General features: G+C 43.5%; 1 protein-coding gene across 1 annotated transcript in view; it reads right to left on the reverse strand.

The window, feature by feature from the left end:
• Nucleotides 1–2,842: 2,842 nt before the first annotated feature.
• The window catches only part of BAIAP2L1 (BAR/IMD domain containing adaptor protein 2 like 1), a 52,838-nt gene continuing 28,278 nt past the window's right edge, over nt 2,843–27,402 (reverse strand). Inside the window, exons 4-14 of the mRNA XM_070954893.1 lie at nt 17,547–17,608; nt 17,375–17,446; nt 15,592–15,729; nt 12,494–12,646; nt 11,646–11,813; nt 10,197–10,347; nt 8,717–8,915; nt 7,914–7,991; nt 6,848–7,010; nt 4,140–4,180; nt 2,843–3,172 (exon numbers count right to left, since the gene is read on the reverse strand). Of these exons, the coding sequence (XP_070810994.1) occupies nt 3,097–3,172; nt 4,140–4,180; nt 6,848–7,010; nt 7,914–7,991; nt 8,717–8,915; nt 10,197–10,347; nt 11,646–11,813; nt 12,494–12,646; nt 15,592–15,729; nt 17,375–17,446; nt 17,547–17,608 (1,301 nt within the window). The 3' untranslated portion in view covers nt 2,843–3,096. The remainder of the gene's footprint in view (nt 3,173–4,139; nt 4,181–6,847; nt 7,011–7,913; nt 7,992–8,716; nt 8,916–10,196; nt 10,348–11,645; nt 11,814–12,493; nt 12,647–15,591; nt 15,730–17,374; nt 17,447–17,546; nt 17,609–27,402) is intronic.

A 27,402-nucleotide genomic window follows, 5' to 3' on the forward strand; every position in this document is an offset into this window, starting at 1 on the left:
TCGGCCGCCTTTTTCTCTTTTTCGTGACGTGTGAAACTGATATTCAGGCACATCTGTTACGAAGCACTAACACCCCCCACCCCCGTTTTGGTTTTCGTGTTTGAAATGCACCTTTTTTGGAGGGTGGGGAGGTGGGCGGGGACATTTCAATAAAAGCGCTTTTTCAAACTTTACAAGTAGGCCCAGCCTTTCTACCCTCTTTACTTCATACGGCTGCGAATTATTGTCATTCCCAGTCCGAAAGGCTTCTCAAACAGTCTTTCAGGGGAGTGTTTACAAACACCCACCTTATCTCCCTTGGAATGCTGCCAGAGAACTAATTGCCACACGCAGGGCAAGGCCAAAACAGAACTTTTCCAGAGCTTTTACCGACCAGATGAACTAAATTGCTTCCTGCAAAAGCTCACATCCGTTTGCTCCTCCTTTATGTCTTATGGGAGGGGGCAATCATCTCCAAGCCTTACTCCCAAGTCGACCCTGTTTTCTTAATTGCTACTGTCTTCTGGCAGCTCTGCGCATGCACACATTAGGAACAGGCTCACACTGTTCTGCCTCGCTGATGTCAGACTCCGGAGTTCGCGCATAGCTCCCAGATGGTCCTGGCACTGTCTCTGCCTCCGACGCAGAGCCCTCGTCCGAGCCTTCCCCAGACTCCAGGACTGGCCCACGTTCCTCCCCAACCTCCTCACTGTCCAACTCTGCTGGCCACAATAACCTCCTCTGAATTAGAGAGAAAAATCTCTTGTGATAGAAGCGTTAATGTTCGGGGGGGGTGGCGGCATAGATTGTGGGTCAGCCTTGAACCCATAGAGAGTGGAATTAAAAAAAAAAAAAAAGCCTGATCTGAATTAAAAAAAAAAAAGCCTGATCTGAATTGTTTACCAAAAGTTCATGCTTCTTTTGACAATTTATAGACTAAACGTCAGTCGTTCTTTTCTCCAACCAGGCTATAATTCAAATGCTCTTTCCAGCAGTTTCAAGAAATACGGGGTGAATATGACAAGTTTATACAATAAAAAAAGCCAGGCTTGGTGTCTGGCTAACCACCAGGTTAGAAACTGGGAGATGGTGAGTTCTAGTCCCACCTTAGGTATGAAAGCCAGCAGGATGACTGGGCCAATCACCAGGAGACGTTGAGTTCTCGTCCCACCAGTGGTGAGTTCCAACCGGTGTTACCACCTGTTCTCTTTGCGCATGCGCTTTGCGAGCGATTGTCACAAACTTGCGTTCCGCGCAAGCGCATTAGGTTTCTGCCCAGCTGAGGTGCGGCAATCCACTCTGCCGTGCCTATCAGCTGGGCTAAAAAATGAGAAATAAAGGTAAGTTTAACGTGGGGGCGGGTGGGAGGGCCCAGCTCCCAGTCAAAGAGAACCGGTTGAGTGACATCACATCATCACCACTACCGGCTCGCCCAAACCGGGAGCAACCCACCACTGAGTCCCACACCTTAGGTATGAAAGCCAGCAGGGTGACTGGGCCAGTCACCAGGAGGCAGTGAGTTCTAGTCCCATCTTTGGCATGGAAACCAGTTGGGTAACTTTGGGCCAATCACCAGGAGGCAGTGAGTTCTAGTCCCATCTTCAGCATGGAAACCAGTTGGGTAACTTTGGGCCAATCACCAGGAGACTGTGAGTTCCAGTCCCAACTTAGCCACAAAGCCAGCTGGGTGACCTTGGGCCAGTAACTTTCTCTCAGCCCTAGGAAGGCGGCAACAACACATCACTTCTGAAAAACTTTGCCAAATAAAGGGAAGGGACTTGTTGAACGGGGGAAAAAAACCCCTTTTAAAGTTTCCTTTCCAATGATCCACGATCAAAAAGGCTGGTTTCAGACAATCTTGTTAAACAGCATCTTACAAAGGAGAATATTTGTAGTTCAGGATTGAAATGAGGAGTTTTTGGGTGCTCTCTGAGCTTGGTAGTTTTCTTGGAAACTTAAAGATTTCATAACCCATCAGTGTTGGCATGGATGATGTTACTAATTTGGGTAATGAAACATCTGCAAGAGAATAACCAAGCACCAGGGATCCGTCCAGGGGTGAAATGCTACCGGTTCACACCGGTTCGGGCGAATCTAATGATAAAAGCTAGCGGATCAGAACTGGTATTTCCGACAATTGGCTGTGCTGCGCGATTTATAATCTACATCGCGCGGCACAGCTGTTTCCTCCCCCCTCGCTGTTCTGCTTGTTAAGCCGCCTTTTTCTGCACGAAGTGTGTGGCGCGCACTATGCATGCGCAGTGTGCATTTGGTGTGCACTGCGCAATCCACAGAGCATTTCACCACTGGATCCGTCAATTAAAATGCGACCGAAAGGAAGAGCGAAGAATAGATTCAGCTTTTACATAACTGCAAACCAATGAATGCCCCATTGTACTGATCAGAGTATTTATTATTACTGTATCCCTAAAACATCTTATCTTACATAATGAAAATAATATTTGGCATGATCGTCTGTTGGGTCATCCTTAAACGGCTTGCCTGTTTAGAAAGCAGCTACTCTCGTATCCAGCTCTCTACGTAAATTGTACAAGCAAAAACTAAGCGGAAGTGATCCAGAGGATTAAACCACACCATTGGCACAGAGGTCGAAGCAGCGATGCTGGCAACAGCAGACTAAAGGATCAGTTCTGCTGGTTTTTTTTCCCTATTTGGCCTATTTCTGCTTTCCTAAACACAACTTCTCTCTTCCCTAAACAAGGCACGCTTCTAAAAATCAAAGCAAATCTGCAGGTGTCTTCAGCCATCGATAATTCGCAAAAACCAGAAGCCAAAAAAAAAAAGAAGAAGAAGAAAAAAAAGCTCATTTTTAAAAAGTCAGAAACTTTGGCAATTTGCAGCTGCTGTACACATTAATTACATTTAAATAAAGGTTTAAAAACAACTTCAGACAGACAGGTATTTGGAAATCATATTGCCGAAGACAGTATGGCCACCGTCAACCAGGGGGAGCCTCCAGGTGCCGAGCGGGCAGCGAATTCGGAAACCATCCCAAAGCAACACCTGAGGGGACCGTAGGCTGGGGCAGGCTGTGCAATGTTGACAAGGTAGTAGGATTTAAAAAAACAAAATCGTTTTTTTTCCCCCCGATGCTGCTCATCGAAGGATTGGCGCCGATCTGTCGTTTGTGACTGTCGGTCGGAGTTTGACGGTTGCAAAGGGATTTTCGCCACTGTAATAAAGCAGACACACAAATTGAAGCACAACTACCGTGTTTTCCCGAAAATAAGACCCTGTCTTATACTTTTTTTGAACCCTGAAATAAGCGCTTGGCCTTATTTTCGGGGAGGTCTTATTATTTTGGGGCGCGTGGAGCACGACAGGGATCCTCTTGCTGTCTTACCTGATTTCCAGCTCTGTCTCCCTAACCCTAACCAGAGGAAATGGCGCTGACTGGCTGTGCATGCTGTTAAATATTTTCGAGGGCGGCTTATTTTCGGGGACGGCTTATTTTAGGGCATGCGCTCAAAAGCCCAATTGAGCTTATTATCAGGGGACGTCTTATTTTCGGCAAAACAGGGTAGAAGGCTTGTGGTGATAAGCTACGTTAATTTTTACAAAGGCGATTCCAATCCATTTCCAGGAATGTGATTAAGGCCACCTGAACGGCTCCCCAGGATGACCTCATGGAAAGGTCAACCAAGGTGTCGAGCCCGGCGTGCCCGACATACAACCGGGATGGGAAGGCAGATCGGAAAGCGTAACACATCCCCAACAAAACTACAACGTAGAGGGGGCACGGGAAATAAGCGGCACGGGAAATGGTGGAGGGGCGTCGTTAAGAGGGATTGCGTTTAGGGCGCGGAGGAATCCGGAATGAGAAAACCGGAAACGTCGCTGCAACTCATCCTAACACAGCTGAGCCACACGTTCATCAAGAGAGGGGTGGGGCACTAGGATATAAAGCGCTGTGAGGCGGATGCTCGTAGCGCCAACTTTGAAAGTTTGTAACTTGGCATTGTTCCGTAACTGATGAAAAGCATTAAACCAGGATTCACTCTCCAGTTGATGTGTCCAGCTGTGTTTTATTGCTGTCTCCGTGCTGTGCGGGACAAGGAGCTGAGACAAGGCTGGGTTGTTTTTTTTATTTTTTTAGTCTTTTTGCATGTTTTCAATGATATTGCACGATTCCAACTTACCTTAGGAAAGGTGGCTTCATAATGCCGTTCATGTTAGGTTTCTGAGGAAGGAAAAAAAAACTCATAATTGCTGAGTATGGAAGAAAAGGAAGGCCATTCAAACAAAAGGAATAAGCAGGAAAGGAACTTCAAAGGTCCGATTAAGCATGTTGGGGAACCTGGAAATGTGTGGACTTCCAACTCCCAGAATTTTCCAGCCAAGAAATTGGGGCACCTAGAGATGTCGACTTCAACTCCCAGAATTCCCCAACCAGAAAGTTGGGGAGCCTGAAGACGTACGGACTTCAGCTCCCAGAATTCCCCAGCCAGCATGTCGGGGAGCCTGAAGACGTGTGGACTTCAGCTCCCAGAATTCATGGCTGGTTGGGGAATTCTGGGAGTTGAAGCCCACAGATTTTTGAAGTTCCCAAGGTTGGAAAACCTTGACTGAAAACAGTTATGCTCTCAACCACTCAATTTTCTAGGCCTCTCCTGATTGTAATCCCTGCACTTGGTCCTTCTACGCCAGTGTTTCCCAAACTTGGGAACTTCAAGATGTATGGACTTCAACTCCCAAAATCCCACAGCCAGCCATGCTGGATGGGGAATTCTGGGAGTTGAAGTCCACACTTCTTAAAGTTCCCAAGTTTGGGAAACACTGTTTTACGCTAATGACTTGGTAGTGTTACTTTATTTTGGTCTATCAATGCAGTATTTTTTTTTTTTTAATTTGTAGTTTAGACCAGTGGTGAAATTCAATTTTTTTTACTGCCGGTTCTGTGGGCGTGGCTTGGTGGGCATGGTGTGGCTTGGTGGGCGTGACAGGGGAAGGATATTGCAAAATCTCCATTCCCACCCCACTCGGGGGCCAGCCAGAGGTGGTATTTGCCAGTTCTCCAAACTACTCAAAATTTCCGCTACCGGTTCTTCAGAACCTGCTGGATTTCATCCCTGGTTTAGACTGATTATTAGTTTTAGGACCAAAAAAAGCAATAAGCCAAGATTGCAGGACGATCCTTTCCTACTTTAAAGAGAGGCACCTCCTGCATAATTCATCCTTATTTTGAATAAGGAGGGTGTGATTCAGGGAAACTGTCTCATCACAATGGCTCAAAGAGAGTCAATTTCCTGTTGCTAATTTCACATATTCCACTTTCACCTAACGCCTAAACTGCAATGGCCCCTCGAGACCAGAAGGTGGCACTCCAGCTTTCCCATAAAACCTAAGCATTATAGCTGAAGTTTTCCCTTTAATCCCTATATTTCAGACCGAAGCGATAATAAATTAAACTCTATGAATCAAGGCCTAAAATGCTTTTAAAGTACCTTTCACTGCAAAACCACCTCATTGTTTGAAAAGGGGGCAAAAACTGCTAAAAGAATCCAGATGTTTACAAATGCCATTATTTACTGCCTGCTTTCCAGCCTGATTTCCAGCGGTTTCCCTGGCTGGTTGATTTGACGTAACTCTTGAACAAACAGGAATTACAATATCTGAATTTACGAGCCTTCTCTCGACCTCCGATAGGTCTGTTTTGTTCAAAACCCTAAAACATCATTTTAAACGTGTAAAACTGCATCTGAACCAAATGCCCGTCCTTTGCTGCGTGCAACACAAAAGTCTGAAGCAACTTTTTAGCTCTCCGCTGTGAAGTCTGATTGTGCTAACACTGGGCTGGTATAATTGACACTGCGATGTCGAGCTTGGGAAATGCAACTGAAACAAGGGATGGATTTCTCCACCCCCCCCTCCCTAATTACAAGTACTCCTCAGCTTACAACCACACTTGAGCCCAGAATTTATGTCGTTAAGTGAGAAATTTATTAAGTGAGTTGTGCCCCATTTTATGACTTTTTGTTGTTGCATTTGTTAAACTGGAATTCATCATCATCATTTAACGGCCCCATAATCCCTTGCGGGGTGGAGTCTGGGCCGCTAAATGGAACTGGCAGAGTGTTTACTGGCCAGATGCCTTTCCTGTTGCCAATGAGGAGCTTTGTTCAGCGGATATATTCTCATTGTGCTTAGAGAGAGAAATATCTGCCTCAAACTAATTACTGCAGGGTTCGAATCTCGCCAAGGCTCAAGGTTGACTCAGCCTTCCATCCTTTCTAAGGTAGGTGAAATGAGGACCCAGATTGTGGGGGCAATAAGCTGACTTTGTATAAATATACAAAAGGATGAAGGCTATTGCTTAATGCACTGTAAGCCGCCTTGAGTCTTCGGAGAAGGGCGGCATATAAATCAAATTAAAAAAAAAAATAAATTAAAAAAAAAACTGAATTGCAGTTGTTAAAATTGGGAATATTGGTTGTTAAATAAATCTGGCTTCCCCATGGACTTTGCTTGTCAGTAGGTCACAAAAGGAAATCGCATGATCCCGGGACACTGCACCCGTCATAAGTGTGAGTCAGTTGCCAAGCATCTGAATGTAAATCACATGACCCTGGGGATGCTGGAACGGTCATAAGTGTGAAAAGCGGTCACAAGTCACTTTTTTCAGTGCCGTCGTAACTTCGAACGGCCACTAAACAAACTGTCGTAAGTCTTGGGCTCTCTGTAATTTGCTAAAATTTAAAAGAATGCTATAACTAGCAAGTTCAAAAAGTTAAGTTCAGCCTGGCATTACTCAGATAGCTAGATAAAACCCGTCAGCGAAAGTATTTTCAAAAGCTGATTTTTTTTTAATTTTCTTTTTACATTTGACAAAACTGGTCGGTCTACTTACAGGAGATACACTTTCTCCTTGAGCTGCTGTCGTTTTAGAAGTTTCAAGTTTTGGTCCTGGAGCTGGTTTGGTTGGCCCAGTAATCACGTAATCTGGTGGAGGGAGGATGGGGTTTTCTCTGTTTGTCAAGTTGACCGAGCTGACACTTCGGATGGGCGCAGGGCTAAGGAAAAGAAAGCCACTGTTAATAACACAAGCGTTTAGACTTATATACCACTTTATAGTGCTTTACAGCCCTCTCTAAGATGTTTACAGAAGGTTCTCACTTAGGCTTCCTTAGAAATTAAACAGCACAAACTTAGTCCCGGCAAACCTCTTTAATTCATACGGCTGTTAAGTTACTTTCATTTATAGTCAGCAGTCTTTCAGAGGAAGGTTATCAACACCCACCTTATCTTCCGTGGAAGAGCTAATTTCCAGACGCAGGGCAAGGCCAAACTTGGCACAGAGTCACAAACAGAATTTTCAACTCTTGAATCGGCCAAATGAACTAATTGCTTCCTGCAAAAGCTCACGTCCCGTTCACTTCTCTTTTATGTCTTATGGGAGGGGCCAATCATCTCCAAGCCTTACTCCTAAGTCGACCCTGTTTCCTTCATTGTTCTTGTCTCCTGGCAGCTCTGCGTATGTGCACACTGGGAACAGGCTGACGCTGTTCTTTTGCCTCGCTGATGTCAGACTCCGGAGACTCCGGGGACAGGAAAGAACTACCAGATGGCCTTGGCCCACTCTCTGCCTCCGACTCCGAGCCATTGTCCGAGCCTTCCCCAGACTCCAGGACTGGCCCACGTTCCTCCCCAACCTCCTCACTGCTCTGCTGGCTGCTGGCGGGCCACAACACAGAGTCAGCCTATGGTCCCCAACAATCTGGCTCCTCATTTTACCAACCTTGGAAGGATGGAAAGAAGGCTGAGTCAACCTGGAGCCAGTCAGGGTCGAACTGCTGGCAATTGGCAGAGTCAGCCTGCCATACTGCATTCTAACCACTCCATAGTCCATAGCCCAACAAGAAGCAACAGATCCTTCAGTTCAATTCTTAAGAGCTTCTATGTCAACCCAACATTACCTGGGCACCGGAATGCGCATGGTCTCTTCTGATGGACCTTCAAAGGGCTTCGTGTAAGAGGATGGGAACCAGCCTTTCCTAGAAGGCAATATTAAAATAATTTACTGATTTTGTAGAAACCCTTAAGATGGGCTGTATACAATAAGAGAAGACATTTGTAGGGGTCCTTGGTGCGCTCTGAACTTGGTCCTCCTGCTCCTCCTCCTCCCAATCTCCACCTCACATTGTTTTTATAATATGGGTAGTCCTCGGATTACGAATTGTCATTCAGCGACCATTCAAAGTTACAATGAAGAGACTTATGAGCAGTGATGGGATTCAGACGGTTTGCACCGGTTCAAGCGAACCGGTTGTTAAATCTTCCCTGCTATCAAAGTGGATCCTGGGCGCCGCGCTGCAATGGGGAAACGGGCAACAGGGCAGCCAGCATGAGTGAAGAAGGAGGGCGCTTTCCCTCTTTCCCTGCTCCTCCTCCTTCCCTCGTGCCAGCCACTCCATTTCCTGTTTCTCCGTTGCAGCACAGCGGCCAGGATCCACTTTGATAGCGGGCGGGGGGGGAGGGGAGAGGATAATTTAACAACCGGTTCGCCCAGGGTCAGTTTGGCTGTCGCGGGAGGCTCGTCCCGCATGTGCGGCGGAGTTGGAGGACAGGGATGGGCCTCGCCTCCCACAACGGCCAACCTGACCCTAACCGGTTGTTAAATTATTTGAATTCCCACCACTGTGGAAATTATGAGTGGATAGGATTTGCTGAGAAGTGGTTTGGGGTAATGAATGAAAAAGTTTGGGAAGCCGTGACGTACACTTTGGTGACATCGTGTTCTCCGTACAGCCAGCCGTCCCTTTCCTCCGATACGAGCAGCGTGATAAGGTCGCCCTGGGCGAAACTGAGGAGTGTCTCGTTATTTCCAGCGGTGTGCGGGAAGATGGTCTTCACTTTCTGACGCTTCATTATGTTCAGTCCGGTGGCCATGGAGGTAGATCGCGATAAACTGGAATCATCTGCATGACGTCGCGAGAAAGGCAAACAGACAGAAAGAGACAGGGATAATAATAAAGCATCATTAATCATAGAATTGCACAGCAGAGAGCATCAATCTAACAATGTGCTCCTCCAAGCTTAGTGGCCACAAATCAGAGCTCAAGATGGTCAGACTAGCTTGTGTCTGGATTTTGGACCCTTCGGAGAGGGCTCACTCCAAGGCGCTGCTTGTCAATGCAGTCCATGCTCTTCTGGGTGAAAGTCTAGTTTAAATTTCACACTTCTTCCCAAAGTCTAATTTATTTCCTTCCTTCCTTCCTTCCTTCCTTCCTTCCTTCCTTCCTTCCGTCCGTCAGGTTTCGATATCGTCTCAAATAAAATAAATTGCATTTCCAAACAGATAGTCTTTGAAGAAATCTTTCATTTTATTAAGCACGACAATCTGCCCCTGATCATGGTGTAGCCAACTCTGACTTCCTGACCCCAAACCCTCCCTTTCTGTTCCCCAAATCTCTACGTCTCATTGGCCTTCTTCCAATCACTCTCCCCATATCTACTACCTAAGCTCCCAGGAATGTCCCCCTCCCTCTCATCTCCTAGGGGATATTATCTTCAAGGAAAATAAGTAGGTGAGAAGTCAAGCATCCTCTTGCCAGCTGCCCCCTCTTCTCCTTCTTATGTCAGCACTAGAGTAAATGCAGGTTGAAGTGCTGACACCTTCCTTCCTTCCTTCCTTCCTTCCTTCCTTCCTTCCTTCCTTCCTTCCTTTCCTTCCTTCCTTCCTTCCTTCCTTCCTTCCTTCACCCACACACTCACCACCCACCCACCTCTCTCTCTCTCTCTCTCTCTCTCTCTCTCTCTCTCTCTCTCTCTCTCTCTCTCTCTCTCTCTCTCTCTCTCTCTCTCTCTCTCTCTCTCTCTGAAATATATAGGTAATCCTTGACTGAGCCCAAAATTTCTATTGGTAAGCGAGATAGTTAAGTGAGTTTCCCCCCACTTTATCACCATTCTCGTCACAGTTGTTAAGTGAATCTGGCTCCCCTATTGATTTTGCTTACCAGAAGCTCACAAAAAAGGGGATCACGTCACCCTGAGTCATCGCAACCATCATAAATATGAGTCAGTGGCCAAATGCCTGAATTTTAATCACGTGAGCTCAGAGGTGCTTCAACGGTTGTAGGTGTGAAAAACGATCATCGATCGTTTGTAACTTCGAACGGTCACTAAATGAATGGCTGTGAATCAAGGATTACCTGTACGCAAAATTACCACCTTGGTAGACTGATAGGCGCTATACTTACCTGCTGCATTGGTTAATTTCTCGGAAGAGGTCTTTGGTGCGACGGGTGGGTTGTTGAACATATCAACTAAAGGGCTGGTGTAAGCTCTCCCCGGGGGTGCTGGGGGCACCTTGGGAGAATGCCGTCGGAGGGAATCGTAATTGTTTCCAACCTGCTGAACGAAAGTTGAAGCGTCAACATTGTGAAACAACAGCACAAAGGCATGAGTAAATATTAGCGATTTTATTGGCTTCCTCCAAGCTGAATTCCTTCCTTGGAAAAGTTTTTTTTCCCTTAATTAGACTCACTCACAGGTTTTCCAGCTTGATTCTATCCCAGAATATATGGAAGCTCAGCACGGGAATGAATCACAAAACTAGATTGTTATTTATAAGGTAAAAATAAGAGGCGCTAGTGCAATTTGAGACATTTATAAAGTAACAGGTGTGTTTCCGTGTGGAATTTAAGGTGCCAGAGTAGAAACTAGGAGATGGTGAGTTCTAGTCCCGCTTTAGGCATGAAAGCCAGCTGGGTGACTTTGGGCCAATCACCAGGAGACACTGAGTTCTAGTTCCACCTTATCCATGAAAACCAGTTGGGTGACTTTGGGCCAATCAGCAGGAGATGGTGAACTCTAGTCCCACCTTAGCCATGAAAGTCAACTGAGTGACTTTAAGCCAATCACCAGGAGACTGTGAGTTCTAGTCCCACCTTATCCATGAAAGCCAGCTGGGTGACTTTGGGCCAATCAGCAGGAGACTGTGAGTTCTAGTCCCGCCTTAGCCATGAAAGTCAACTGGGTGACTTTAAGCCAATCACCAGGAGACGGTGAGTTCTAGTCCCGCCTTAGCCATGAAAGTCAACTGGGTGACTTTAAGCAATCACCAGGAGATGTTGAGTTCTAGTCCCGCCTTAGCCATGAAAGTCAACTGGGTGACTTTGGGCCAATTACCAGGAGACTGTGAGTTCTAGTCCCGCCTTAGCCATGAAAGTCAACTGGGTGACTTTAAGCCAATCACCAGGAGATGGTGAGTTCTAGTCCCGCCTTAGCCATGAAAGTCAACTGGGTGACTTTAAGCCAATCACCAGGAGACTGTGAGTTCTAGTCCCGCCTTAGCCATGAAAGTCAACTGAGTGACTTTGGGCCAATCACTAGGAGATGGTGAGTTCTAGTTCCACCTTAGGCATGAAAGTCAACTGGGTGAGCTTGGACAGTCCCTCTCTCTCAGCCCAACCCGCCTCACAGGGCTGTTGTGGAGGAAGAAGATGTATTCTGTATATTTAGCGCATGTAAAGTAATAAAGGTGGGGGATAAAATTCTAATAAATAAATAATAATAAATGTGTTTATTAAATAAATAAACGCTTGCATTGTACACTTGGAGCCATCAAATATTGATTCTTCTGCCCACGTCCCTCTCGTCCCTACTCGGCTCCTAAGGTGAAATGGAAGCGGAGGAGAGCTTCTCACCAGGTTATTCCTCTCGATCATTGGGGAAGGCAGGGGAGTCCCCGATATCGAAACGGATCCTGGGGTCCTGATCTCTTCGATCATATTCATGACGTTCTCCGGAACTTTGGTGGCATCGCCGCAGGTTTCCAACCACGCCGGCAACTTGGTGGTAAGTATCTCTGAGCACTGCGGAGAAGACGAGGAATATATATATAGATTTCATAAATAAGAGAACGAGAAAACGAAGACGCTTCTTCCCGAGCAAATCTAGGAATTGACTATGGTTTGGATTACAGTTTTGTTTCACGGAGGCAAATGTTTGGACAGGCCTGTATTAGGTGTACTTGGAACACGGCATCCAGTTTTGGTTATCACACTGCAAAAAAAGATGTTGAGACTTTAGGAAAAAGTGCAGAGAAGATGTTAAAAGGCCTGGAGACTAAAACGTTTGAAGAACAGTTGCAGGATTTGGGTTTGGATAGTGTAGAGAAAAGAAGGACCAGGGGAGATATGATAGCAGTCTTCCAGTATTTGAGGGGCTGCCACAAAGAGGAGGTGGGGGGCAGCCTATTCTCCAAAATACCAGAAAGGCAGGACAAGAAGCAACGGATGGAAACTAATCAAGGAGAGAAGCAACCTGGAATTAAGGAGAAACTTCCTAACAGTGAGGACAATTAACCAGTGGAAGAACTTGCCTTCAGAAGTTATGGGTGCTTCATCACTGGAGGTTTTTAAGAAGACACTGGACAGAGAATGGTGTGGAATGGTATAGGGTCTCCTGCTTGAGAAGGGGGTTGGGCTAGAAGATCTCCAAAGTCCCTTCCAGCTCTATTCTGATTGATAAAAGGGCCTTCTCCCACACTCACCTCCACGTGGTAATGGAACAGGCGTTGAGCAAAACTGCAGTGCTTGTCAACCAGGAAGCAAAATCTTTTCTTCTCTTCAAGTAAGGCCTCTCGGCAACCCTCCGCAATAAATCTTTGGATATCGCTCTGTCGGGAGCTGACGGTTTCCAAATACTACATAAAGCATGAAAAGACCAGATTCAGTCAATCGGACACACTTACACAAAACTTGTGCTATTTGTTTAAGATATTACCAGTCCATTTTCTAGGAAATCCAGATAGATAGATAGATAGATAGATAGATAGATAGATAGATAGATAGATAGATAGATAGATAGATAGATAGATAGATATGGATGGACGGTAGGTAGGTAGGTAGCAGACAGACAGATAGGTAGGTAGGTAGATGGTAGATAGATAGATAGATAGATAGATAGATAGATAGATAGATAGATAGATAAAGTGTTTTTCTATCGAGACACCTGGTCTACCCCAGCATGTGGGAGGGAGTATACTGCATCCCTTTCGCCTTTCACGACAAACCATTTTATACCAAATTTATATTTCGATGATAAAGAAGTTTCTCTTTATTTTTTTATCAGTGAAATATAAATTTGGTATTATATATATATATATATATATATACATACATACATACATACACAGAGAGAGAGAGAAAGACAGAGAGAGAGAGAATTAGAGTTTCATTATTGGACTGTTGACTTGAGATGGGTTCCCCTCGCACATATGTGCTAGTTGTTCCCGATTCTAGGAGGTGGTGTTCATCTCCGTTTCAAAGCCGAAGATCCAGTACTGTCCGAAGACGTCTCTGTGGTCATGTGGCCGGCATGACTCAACGCCAAAGGCGCACAGAACGCTGCTCCCTTCCCACCAAAGGTGGTCCCTATTTTTCTATTTGCATTTTTTACGTGCTTTTGAACTGCTAGGTTGGCAGAAGCTGGGACAAGTCACGGGAGCTCACTCTGTTACAAGGCACTAGGGATTCGAACCGCTGAACTGCCAACCTTTTGATTGACAAGCTCAGCCTCTTAGCCACTGAGCCACAGTAAGGAGAAGTGAAATAAAAACAACACAATATTCCTCCAATATTCAGGCCTGGTAAACAGGAGTTCTTGTACAACTTGAGTTTAACAGCAGCTTCAAACTCTCAATTTTTCTCAAAAGAGAAGTGCGCAGTCCGGTCGCATTCTACCACTCTGTATCAACATGCACAAAATATCATTTATGTATTCCCTTGATAAAGCTGCCAATTTACACAATAGCCAATTATTTTTTCCAGGACAGAAAGATTTATCTGTTGACATGGAAAAGGCTATAAATATTCTTGCTACCTCATGTCAAGAGACTAACTTCAGCCCCAAACACGTGTTTGTTTGTTTTTTTTAAATCTTAAGGCACTTTGGGATACTCCAAATAGAAGGAGACGGGTTTGAATCCGGATTATGAACGAATGGATGTCAAGATTTCACTTCTCGGTCCCACTTTGGTTGAGGTTAGTGCAACGGAGGGAGGAACAGGTGAATGTTAATTGTTGGTAGTCTGCGTAAATGAAAGCAGAAGTCAACATACAGTAGTGGCCAAAATTGTGGAAACCTTTTTGGGAAAGTGTATTTTTGAGGTTTGATGGCTAATAACACCACTTTTTTTTTTTTTTTTTTGGGAGTTTCAAGATAATCCTATTCCGCTGCTGGAATGGCCTGGGAATAGCCCAGACCTTCACCCAATGGAAAATCTATGGAGCCGGCTAAAGAAACTTGTTAGTCAGAAGCGACCCAGCAATAAAACCCAGTTAATAGAAGCCATCATTCAATCTTGGTTTCACATGATAACAGCTGCAGAACTCAAAGACTTGGTTCACTCCATGGGAAGACATTGTAAGGCTGAAATTCATGCTAAAGGTAGTTACCCAACTAAGGATTAACTGACATGGGGGTCATTTTTGTATATCTCGTTTTTTCTATGGGGATAATTTTTGTATATCTTGTTTTTTCTACGTGTTTCACTTTTCTTCTTTATACAGTAACTGCTACTCTAATAGCAAATCCTTCATAAAAGTTATTGCATTAACATTCTTGATTAAATTATCTTTTCATTGATATATAATTTTACGGTACGACTCCAAAAAAAGAAAAAAGAAAAGAAAGTGGTGTTATTAGCTAGTTTTAGAAAATACATTTTTCCCAAAAGGTTTTTGCACAATTTTGACCACTGCTGTAATTGTGCTATGCACAAAAACCTTTCTGGAAATAATCTCAGTATCAATTGATAGTATTAGAGGTAGTCCTCAATTTAGAACAGTTCATTCAGTGACCGTTCTAAAGTCACAGCAGCACTGGATAAAGTGACTTATGACCGTTTTTCACACTTACGACCGTTACAGCATTCCCTCTGGTCACGTGATCAAAATTGGGACGCTTGGTAACTGACTCATATTTACGACAGTTGCAGTGTCCCCGGGGTTACGTGATCCCCTTTTTGCGACCTTCTGCCGAGCAAAGTCAATGGGAAAGCCAGATTCGCTTAATGACCATGTTACTAACTTAACTGCAGCGATTCACTTAACAACCATGGCAAGAAAGGTCATAAAACGGGGCATAACTCACTTAATTGTCTCGCTTAGCCATCTAAATTTGGGATTAAATTGTGGTCGTAAATCCAGGACTGCCTGCATTAACGCTAAAGAGGAACATTAATACCTCTTAATACCTAGTGGTAAAGGGAGGAAGGAGGAGACCGGAAAGGTGATTTATTTAAGTAACAGCATAAATAACACTAAATTGTGGTGCGGTGGCCTAGAGATGGAGCTCTCGCCTCACGATCAGGAGGCCCTGAGTTCGATCCTAGGTAGATGCAGATATTTCTCTCTCTGGGTACAATGAGAATGTATCTGCTGAAAAAAACTCTGCCCTGGCGACAGGAAAGGCATCCGGCCAGTAAACACTTTGCTAGCTCCATTCAGTTGCCCAGAATCCACCCTGCAAGGGATTATGGGGGACATTAAACGGAGATGATGACAGGTTTGAATTTTAACAAACATGAAGTAAGCTTGACTTAACTTTCAAGCTAATACAGGAAGGACTCAAGGTGAAAGTACCAACCTCGGATTCTCTATGTTCATATTTGATGGCGTTCCGTCCCCCTTGGCTTTTCCGCCTGATTTTCTTCAGCTCGGCCTGAGATTTTTCCAAAGAATCCAATTTGCTTCGGTGTTCGTTCTGGTACCTCTTCAGAGTAGCCTGCAAGGAGAAAATTGACAGAGGTCTTTGTAGGAAGAAGGTCCATCGTGAGGTTGGGAATCTGGTATCCGCGGGTTCCCTACTTAGGGGAGGAAGCTGACAGTGGCATGCTAAAAAAAAAAAAAAGGAGATTGTTCCCTACTGTTCTGAAACTGTAGGGAATAACAATATTATTATAGTTATTATAGTTTATCGGGACATGCTTCAACCCGTTGAAAAATTACGAAAGGAACGTATGCATGAGAAAACAGAAAAATAGAAATCAAGAAGTTGTTCATAGAAAACTGGAGGTTCTTGCTACCTTCCCTTACCGTATTTTTCGGAGTATAAGACGCACTTTTTTCCCTCCTAAAAGAGAGTGAAAATTTGGGTGTGTCTTATACTCTGAATGTAGCTTTTTAAAAGTGATCTCCGCTTCCCTGCTTTGCCTGCTCTCTCCGGCTCTCAGCTGTGAAGTGTTTTTTTCAGCCCTAAGGAGGCGCTAGCGAGTGAAGTGATCTCCCTGGTTTGTCTGCTTTTCTCATTGCTTCTCTCTCGAAAGATCAGCTGTGCCTTAGAAGCTGTTTTTTTAATCCCCAAGCAGAGGATAAAAAACAGTAAACTAATGTGCTGAAGCTGACCAGACTAAAGACGCTAGCCAGATGAATACCTGGTAGGTAGATTTTTTTTTTTCCTATTTTCCTCCCCAAAAACTAAGCTGCGTCTTATACTCCGGTGCGTCTTATACTCTGAAAAATACGGTAATTTATTTTATGTACGCATTGAGATCTTGCTTTGGCCACCTAATGAGAAGGAAGGACTCACTGGAGAAGAGCCTAATGCAGGGATCAGCAACCTGCGGCTCTGGAGCTGCATGTGGCTCTTTCATCCCTCTGCTGTGGCTCCCTCTCACCAGTCGGCTCCACAATTGATAGGGCTTTCGGTTAGGACAGGTAGAGGAAAAAGGACGCCACGCTAGGAGGAGACTCTATGGTGGGGGAACTGGACTTCCGGCCAGCTCCAGAATTGAACGGGGGGTTTCTGGTTAGGACCTTTGTGGCTCTTTGCGTGTTTAAGGTTGCCGACCCCTGGCCTAATGCTGGGAAAGATTGTGGGCATGAGAAGAAGGGGACGGCAGAGAACGAGCTGGCTGGCTGGAGTCACTGAAGCAGTAGTTGTGAGCTTAAATGGACTCGAGATGGTAGAGGACAGGAAGGCCTGGAGGAATGTGGTCTATGGGGTTGCGATGGGTCGGACACGACTTCCCAACTAACAACAACATTGAGATCTTATCTCACCTTTAGGCATATAGATTTCTAACCTTGCTAACTGAAAAAAGGGATACCCAGATTTGGTTGACATCAAAGCAGGAGAACGTTTGGCAGAAGGAACCAGAGAACGAATCCACAGCTTCTTCCAAGTTAAAACTATATTGGGGGTGGGGGGTCCTTGTTCCTCTCTGAACTTGTTGTTTTCTTGCAGATGTTTCCTGACTCAACTAGGTAACATCAATTCCAGCATAAAACTATGTTACTCACGATAGACTAAATTCTGAAGATTTTTCAGAGGTTGAGGAAGGTTAGTGGTCAACTCGGAGACGTGACTGATTTGTGGCTGCTACCAAGAAAACTAGCAAATTCTTGCATTTCATCTTTAAAAAACTTACATTCATATATTTTACATCTAGTTCGGTTTTCTTCTCCAGCTCCGATATAATTTCTTTATGGAATCTCTTGAACTGTAGTCATGAAAAATTGACAAAGGGCAAGAAGGTTAGTATATCTTCATATGAAAATATGGGTACGACATTTTAAAGCACCGCGGGGAGATTTACTTACGTTTTCCTCTAGCTTGTCGTTGAGTTTCTTTTGAGCGATAGAAATCTCGATGAGGACATGCCCTGTTGACAAACAAGATTAAATTTTATTTCTGGTTCCTTGGGCCCTTCAAAAAAAAAAAAAAAGAAGAAGAAAGATCAGCACAAGTCAAATATCTTGATTCCTTTTTCAAACTCCTCGCCAAAAACAACACAAGAAGCTTTGTAGGAATCCGGCTTGGGTTATGAGGAACTGGGTTGGTATTTTTTTTTTTTTTTGACAATACATTTTTACAAAGACAATTGTTCCTTATACACATTTAAAATATACACCAAAACTTCCAACTTAAAAAGACCCTATATATATATATCTGCTAACCTTTTTATTGATTTTTATTTTATTCAAAAAAAGCTAAAATGCAAAATCCCCCCAATTTTTTAAAGCAAAGAAAAAGCAACAGATATTAAAAACTGCATTAAAACCTAATACAGCAGGAACTGGGTATGTCTAGTTTAATGAAAAGAAGGAGTAGGGGAAACATGATAGCAGTCTTCCAATTTTTGAGGGGCTGCCCCAAAGAAGAGGGAGTCAAGCTATTCTCCAAAGCACCTGAAAGCAGGACAAGAAGCGATGGGTGGAAACTAATCGAGGAGAGAAGCAACTTAGAACTAAGGAGAAATTTCCTGACAGTTAGATCAATTCATCAGTGGAACGACTTGCCTCCAGAAGCTGTGGATGCTCCAACACTGGAAGTTTTAAAGAAGATGTTGGATAAACATTTGTCTGAAGTGGTGTAGGGTTTCCTGCCTAAGCAGGGGGTTGGACTAGAAGACCTCCAAGGTCCCTTCCAACTCTGTTATTCTATTTTATTCTATTTTATTCTATATATACACATATTGTCCTCCCTAGTTGAATACTGACTAAAATATTACAATAATATTACATTCTCACCTCTTGCGAAACAGGTCCCCCCAAATTTTAATGGGTTATTTTATGGGGAAAGGGTTTTAAAATTTAGGGAAGCCAAACTGATTTAATTCTGTTTTAATTTTTATACTGTATGTGTTTTAAATTTTGGCTGTTCACCGCCCCGAGTCCTTCGGGAGAAGGGCGGTATACAAATTTAAATAATAAACAAACAAACAAACAAACAAACAAACAAATAAATAAATAAACTGTTACATCTATTTGGAAATTATTAACCTGTCATCTATATATTATACTAATGACAAAACAGTTAACAAGGAGAACAACCATAATAGAAAAAGGCAAGATTGTAGTTTCAAAAACCTTTGTCAACAAACTGTTAGTGTAGTCAAGGCGTAGAAAATTTACCATGGCATCTCATCTACCGGTATTTCAAATCATCAGAATAATTAACAATGATTCGTCGTGGATCGAATATCCAACTGACATTTTCATGCATTTGGCCTCTTCCAATTTCGGACACAAAATTGTGCTGGGAAATGTTTTTCTCTCCATGAGGCTGCCTTCAACTCAACCCATGAATCAGGACAGAAGTTAAGCTACCCCTTAGCTGTAGCACCATTAAACTTGTCCTGATCTGACACCCTCCGACGCCAACTCAGAGAGAAAGCACGTTCTTGGCACACTGAAGACCCTGGCTTCAATCCCCGACAGTCGTGGGAAAGGTCTGGAGATGCCTAACCCCTTAGTTAGTGGTGGCCACCCAGGGTAGACCATCCAGAGCGAAGAAGCCCATCATCTGATGTTGCTAATTATAAAGGCATTTTCTTCTCGATAAATCTTCCTGCCCTTTGGTAGTATTTTCAAGTGACAGTATGCTAGAATTTCAGTATGTTAGCATTTCAGATGACACTAGACTGGAGCCTACAAAAATACAGAGACTAAAGTCAACACAATCATTTGGTGCTCTCAAAAGCTTGGTTGTTTCTTGCAAACGTTTCATTACCCTACTAGGTAATATCTTCAAGAAAACTATCAAGTTCAGACTCTATAGTCCTCCTCCTCCTCCTTCTCTTCCACCACCACCACCCTTCCTCGTCTTCCTCCTCCTCTCCATAACCCCACTCCCTTCTAGCACTGATGGTATTACCTAGCTGGGTAATGAAACATGCAAGAAAACCACCAAGCTGAGAGAGTACCATCTCCTATTGCTAGTCACCGGTCTGCAGCTTTTTTTTTGGAGAAGTCTAACAGAGGTTTCTAACAGATTAACAGAGTTGGAAGGGATCTTGTAGGTCATCTAGTCCAACCCCCCACCCAAGCAAGAGACCCTTCACCATTTCTGACAGATGGCAGTCTGGTCTCTTCTTGAAAGCCTCCAGTGATGAAGCTCCCACAACTTCCGAAGGCAACTTCTGTTCTTTCAGTTGATTGTTCTCACTGTCTCCTTATTTCTAGGTTGAATCTCTCCTTGTTCACTTTCCATCCATTATTCCTTGTCTGGCCTTTGAGTGCTTTGGAAAATAGTTTGACCCCCTCCTCTCTATGGCAGCCCCTCAAATATTGGAAGACTGCTATCCTGTCTCCCCTGGTCCTTCTCTTCACTAGACTAGCCCATGCTCAGTTCCTGCAACCGTTCTTCGTATGTTTTAGCCTCCAGTCCCCTCATCATCCAGGTTGCTCTTCTCTGCACTCTTTCTAGAGTCTCAACATAAGTCAACACCAGATCTAACAAGTATGATTTTGTCTTTCTTCTGCTTATAACAATTCAAGAATGAGGTGAAGAGTGGAGATGGCATTACTTAGATAGCTGGATAAAACCCGTCAGCAAAAGTATTTTTTTTAGATAGAACAGAATATAATTCTTTATTGGCCACGTGTGATTGGACACACAAGGAATTTGTCTTTGGTGCATACGCTCTTGGTGTACATAAAAGAAAAGATACACTTGTTAAGAATCATAAGGTACAACACTTAATGATAGTCATAGGGTACAAATAAGCAATCGAATCATACTAGGAAACAATATAAATCATAAGGATACAAGCAACAAAATTACAGTCATACAGTCGTAAGTGGGAGGAGATGGGTGATAGGAACGATGAGAAGATTAATAGTAGTGCTGACCTAGGAACTAGTTTGACTGTGTTGAGGGAATTATTTGTTTAGCAGAGTGATAGCGTTCGGGAAAAAACTGTCCTTGTGTCTAGTTGTTCTGGTGTGCAGTGCTCTATAGCGTCGTTTTGAGGGTAGGAGTTGAAACAGTTTATGTCCAGGATGCGAGGGGTCTGTAGATATTTTCACAGCCCTCTTTTTGACTCGTGCAGTATACAGGTCCTCAATGGAAAGCAGGTTGGTAGCCATTGTTTTTTCTGCAGTTCTAATGATCCTCTGAAGTCTGTGTCTGTCTTGTTGGGTTGCAGAGCCAAACCAGACAGTTATAGAGGTGCAGGTGACAGACTCAACAATATTTTCAAAAGCTATGGTCTTTTTTTTAATTTTTAATTTTAAATTAATTTTTAATCTGGTAGGTCTTACTTACAAGAGAAGTCCTAAACGAACTGTCGTAACTCAAGGACTATCTTGTATGTAGTCTCTGCCTTAGCTCTTCGATCTCTTAAAACAGGACTAGCTCTACCCCTCAACTTGCAAATGGAAACAGGAAAGATACCCAGGCGTGGCCCGGCTTACGGTTATGCATGGATAGGTCCCACCTATTTAAATGGGACTTACACATCGGTTAACTACGGGAAGGCTTAGCGGTGAGGTCATCGCCTCTTTCAGCTTCGGCATACCTATCTGTAGACAGAATGAAGCAATGAGGAAACCCTCCTTTGCCATGGAGAAGCTTAACCCGAAGCCCCAGTTCCATGGAGAGTAAAGTTTGTGGAAAGTGTGTGGGTTTCAAGAGCTTATTTTAACGCTCCGATTACGGTCACACAGTAAGTGCGTTGCAGAATGGGCTGCTAACAGCAACGCAACGGGCCCAGCGGTTCCCTGTTTGCAAAGATTAACATGTCAGAATCGGGGACTTAATGTTCTAGGAGTTTTTTTTTTAAACTTGCTGTCTGTGCCACTTGAACACGGATATTATATATGTTCAGACAATGAACAATGAATTTATCTGGTTGGAAAAAACCCTTGCTATATACTTTTTTGCTTCTTGGTAACATACAATAGCAATTACACTTAGACTTATATACTGCTTCACAATGCTTTGCAACCCTCTCGGTTTACAGAGTCAGCATATCGCCCTCAACAATCTGGGTCCTTGGAAGGATGGAAGGCTGAGTCAAATTTGAGCCAGTCAGAATCGAACTCCTGGCAGTGGGCAGAGTCAGCCTGCAATACTGCATTCTAACCACTGCGCCACCACAGCTAATCAGCAGTAGCTCTTAGACTTATATACCATTTTACAGTGCCTTAACAGCCCTCTCTAAGAGGTTTACAGAGTCAGCCTCTTGCACCCAACAATCTGGGTCCTTATTTTACCCACCTCAGAAGGATGGAAGGGTGAGTCAACCTGGAGCCGATCAGGATCGAACTCCTGGCAGTGGGCAGAGTTAACCTGCAACACTGCATTGTAACAACTGCACCACTGTGGCTGGCTTCCTTCCTTCCTTCCTTCCTTCCTTCCTTCCTTCCTTCCTTCCTTCCTTCCTTCCTTCCTTCCTTCCCTCCCTCCCTCCCTCCCTCCCTCCCTCCCCATTCACTCACTCACTCATTTTCTTTCCTTCCTTCCCTCCTTCCCAAGCAATAGCACTTAGACTTATATATCGCTTTACAGCCCTCTCTAAGCGGTTTACAGAGTCAGCCTTTTGCACCCAACAATCTGGGTCCTCATTTTACCCACCTCAGAAGGATGGAAGGCTGAGTCAACCTGGAGCTGACCAAGATCGAACTCCTGGCAGTGGGCAGAGTTAACCTGCAACACTGCATTGTAACAACTGCACCACTATGGCTGGCTGGCTGGCTTCCTTCCTTCCTCCCTCCCTCATTCACTTACTCATTTTCTTTCCTTCCTTCCCTCCTTCCCAAGCAGTAGCACTTAGACTTATATACCGCTTTACAGTGCCTTTACAGCCCTCTCTAAGCGTGAATCCGGCTTCCCCGTTTGCGATCTTCAGAAGGTCGCAAAAGGGAATCACGTGATCCCGGGCCACTGCAACCGTCATAAGTACATGCCAGTTGCCAAGCTTCTGAATTTTGATCATGTGATCGTGGGAATGCTGCAATGGTCACTAAACGGACTGCTATAATCCGAGGACTACCTGTAGTCATTAAGATATAACGTTTTGTAAATTCCACATACTTCTGCATTGAATGCATGAAAACCACGTATAAAGAATTTATTAAAATTATACAAAAGGCCCGGGATAACCTTTTAGACCAGTGTTTCTCAACCTTGGAAGCTTGAAGATGGGTGGACTTCAACTCCCAGAATCCCCCAGCCAGCAGCGCTGGCTGGGGGATTCTGGGAGTTGAAGTCCACCCATCTTCAAGCTACCAAGATTGAGAAACACTGTTCTAGACTTTTAATATAAGATGCAAAGCAGGATTAAATCAATCGTGCTAAACGTGTGAAATGGAACTTGAGTATTAGCACTGAAATAAAGAGAACGTTTGATTTTTGACTAACAAATTAATTCACGTCAAATGAGGAGTTTGACTGTGGGGAATTCTTTTTTCCCCCGCTGTGATTCAAGCCTTTATCCTTTTTTTTTTCCCCTGTGCTGCAAGCCAAGAGATTCGGATGTTGCTCAAGGCTGCCTCGGATGAGCTGGCCCTGCCTTGAGAAACTGCTGAGTAGGTGAGATCTGTCTTCTCCTACGTGCCTCCAAGACGTAAGCTCTTAAGCGCCGTGATTTAAAGCCCATTGCCCTTGAAAAAACAAACTCAGTCAAAAAGCGATTTACTGACTTACTGGCAATACCTATAAACACCAGGAATGGATTGAGCCCTTTGATTCATCAAAGAAACGGACTCAAGAGTTGGCTTGTTATCTTAACTTTGCTTTAATATTCCTATAAAATTCCTATAAAAAAACGTTGCTTTAATATTCTACTCTCAGTAGAAAAATAATAATCTATTTTGTATTGGAACAATCTTCCTACCTAAGTGCTCTCTCTCTCTCTCTCCCTTTATTTCTCTCTCTCCCTTTCTCTCTCTCTCTCTCCTTTTCTCTCTCTCCCTTTCCCTCTTTCTTTCCTTTTCTCTCTCTCTCTCCCTCCTTTTTCTCTCTTTCCCTTTCTCTCTCCCTTTCTCTCTCTCTCTCTCCCTTTTTCTCTCTCTCCCTTTCTCTCTCTCTCTCTCTCTCCCCTTTTCTCTCTCTCCCTTTCCCTCTTTCTTTCCTTTTCTCTCTCTCTCTCCCTCCTTTTTCTCTCTCTCCCTTTCTCTCTCCCTTTCTCTCTCTCTCTCCCTTTTTCTCTCTCTCCCTTTCTCTCTCTCTTTCCTTTTCTCTCTCTCCCTCCTTCTTTTTCTCTCTCTCCCTTTCTCTCTTTCTCTTTCTCTCCCTCTCCCTCCTTCTTTCTCTTTCTCTCCCTTTCTTTCTCTCTCTCTCTTTCTTTTTCTCCCCTCCCATTGATTTATTTGTACATTCCTTACAGAATATTTAGTAATTTTATATTGGGAACTTAAAGCTCTCTGCAGTTGACAAAGTTCCACACTACTATTAGAGAAAGAATATCTGCAAATATATGGAGGTTAAAAAGACACACTGAAGAACGTGGGATCCCAGTTATAGGAAGAGAAAGGACAGCAAATGTGATAGATAGATAGATAGATAGATAGATAGATAGATAGATAGATAGATAGATACATAGAAAATAGATCTATAGATAATTGATAGATGATAGATAATTGATAGATGATAATTGATAGATGATATATAGATATAAAAGGTAAGTAGAAAGACACAGATAAATAGATTGATAGTTGACAAATGATAATTTGTCAACTATCAATCTATTCATCTGTGTCTTTCTACTTATCTTTTATAGATAAGTAGATATAGATTAGATAGATTAGATAGATGGATGGACGGATAAATGATATAGATGAAAAATGATAGATACATGATAGATGATAGATGATAGATAGATAGATAGATAAATGATGGATGATATAGATGATAAATATAGATAATAAATAAATGATAATTGATAGAGTGTCATTCCCCAAACAACAATGGCCACCTTCCTAAAGCAAAGGCTGACTCAACACACCTTCAACACAATGAAACACCTACAGGGCAAAAAGACACCCACTGAATTGATAACAAGCCAAATCACCGTCTGCAGGTGCTGAAGGTTTCTTTTCCCCTTCTTCTTGCCAGAGGGTGTGTCATTTCGCACAACGCTGCCGATGCATTCTAAGGTGGTGAGTGGGTGCCCTTGAGCAAGCTTATCTAACCCATCGCCATTGCTTGTTGTGGGGCGTGGCGGTTTGAAAAACAAACCAGAAGACCAAAATATTCACCGGGGCCGTTCCCGTATTCCTATCCCAAACACCGTTTTGTATAATTTCTTTGAACTGAAAAATTTGACTGGGCTGTTCTGAACCACGTTACGGGGCCAGAGTCATCGACCACGGTCATTGCAACCTTTGGACCATGATTCTCTCTGGCAGTCCTTCCTTATTTCCTCCTCGGTTGAGTGTGGAGATTCTCAAGAGGAAGAAAAGTGACCTTTGATGAGCTGATCATGATTAGAAACAGGATGTGGTTAAAATCTTTGGAATTCCTGGCTGGTGAATCTCAGGGGAAGCCAATGGAAGATAAGCCCTCAATCTCCAGGGTGTCACAATACACAGACTAATTCCTCCAGGCTGGAGGAGGCAGTGGGGAATGGAGGATGGACTCATATCTCTTGGGGGGTTTTGTCCCATCATGTTGCTTCTCTGCCTAGGCATCTGTCAGGAGAAGGCACGGAAGTTCAACAGCCTTAAAACATTTTGTGTCTCAAGAGGATGTGATGACTGGTACAATACAGGTAGTCCTTGATCTTACAATAGTTGATTTAGAGTAGAGTAGAGTAGAGTAGAGTAGAGTAGAGTAGAGTAGAGTAGAGTAGAGTAGAATAGAATAGAATAGAATAGAATAGAATAGAATAGAATAGAATAGAGTTCTTTATTGGCCAAGTGTGATTGGACACACAAAGAATTTGTCTTTGGTGCTTATGCTCTTAGTGTACATAAAGAAAAAATAAAATACATTCATCAAGAATCATAAGATACAACACTTAGTGATAGTCATTGGTTACTAATAAGCAATCAAATCGTACTAGGAAACAATTAAAACAATATAAATTGTACATTTATATTTATAAATTTAAAAATTTAGTGACCGTTCGAAGTTACAGAGGCACTGGGAAAAGTGACATGACTCTTTTTCACACCTACGACTGTTACAGCATCTCATAGTCCTGTGATAAAAATTCAGACGCTAGGCAACTGATTCATATTTATGATGGTTGCAGTGTCCCGGGGTCCGTGTGACCTCCTTTTGTGACCTTCTGATGAGCAAAGTCAATGGGGAAGCCGGATTCACTTAAGAACCTTGTTAGTAATTGAACAAGTGCAGTGTTCGCTTAACGACTGTGGCAAGAAAGGTCACAAAAAGATGGGGCGAAACTCACTTAACAATAACAGAACATGTTAAGAACTGTGGCAAGAAAGGGGCAAAACTTATTTAACAACTGTCTTGCTTACCGACATAAATTTTGGGCTCAACTGTGATCAAGGACTACCTATATGACCCGTGGTGGGGCAGTGGTTAGAGTGCAGTACTGCAGGCTACTTCTGCTGACTGCTGGCTGCCTGCAATTTGGCAGTTCGAATCTCATTGGGCTCAAGGTTGACTCAGCATTCCATCCTTCCGAGGTGGGTAACATGAGGACCCAGATTTTTGGGGGCAAGAGGCTGACTCTGTAAACAGCTTAGAGAGGGCTGTAAAGTACCGTGAAGGGGTATATAAGTCTAAGTGCTATTGTTATATATGGGAAAGGGTCTCCTGCAGAAATTCCTCAAGGACATTTCTGAATGAAGGTCTCCTCTTAGCTCCCTTGCACGTATTGTTCTATCCTGAGTTGCAACATAGGAAACCCTACTTCAAGAGGGAACACCGAGGGTTAATGGAGAAAGATTCTACGATTCTTCTCTGACCAGGAATGAACGACCAACGCAGAGTAAAATTCACGTCAGACCTTTTCAATTGTTCGGTCCATAATGCTGGCTCCACTTCATGCCTATCCAACATATAGAACCAAAATAAAATTTGTCCTTTACACTCAGATGGCCATTAAAAAAAAAGAAAACTAATCACAATTTCAAGAACAGACTCGGAAACGGAACAAGGGAGAGAGCCAAATCCACGGGCCGAATCCTTGGCAGGGCAAAGACGTCAGGGATAAAACTGATTCAGTGGCACAATTAGGGTTTGATTACGTGGGATCCTTGTCCTTTTTTTTTGGAGGTGGACATAACGGCGTTTTTTCTATTTAAATCACCCGCCTCACGAGCAGGAAAAAAAAACCAGGTAAACATATCAGGTGGCTTTGCCTTCTGTGAAATACAGAGCAAATATTTGCATAATTTTAAAAGGCAAATCAATTAGGCCTCTTTCATTTTTTTTTAAAATTGTCCAATAGAGTATTCAGAAGTTACCTTTAACCATTTGGAACAAAGAATAATTTTGTGGAAAAGTGGTGTTATTAGCCATCAAACCTCAAAAATAAACTTTTCCCAAAAGGTTTCCACAATTTTGGCCACTACTTTATAGAGGCAAAGAGACAGAGAGAGGCTTGCAGGCAGAGATTTGAGAGAGAGAGAGAGAGAGAGATTATATATATGGAGAGAGAGAGAGAGAGAGGGAGAGAGAGAATGAATAGATAGATGATGTGTTGCTGCTTTTGTGGCTGTATAAATCCAGCAAGAATTGCGAGTTCCTTAAAAT

The sequence above is a fragment of the Pituophis catenifer genome, unplaced genomic scaffold, assembly GCF_029215685.1.
Source record: "Pituophis catenifer annectens isolate HBS135680 unplaced genomic scaffold, rPitCat1.0.hap2 SCAF_16, whole genome shotgun sequence".
In the NCBI taxonomy this organism is placed as follows: Eukaryota; Metazoa; Chordata; class Lepidosauria; order Squamata; family Colubridae; genus Pituophis; species Pituophis catenifer.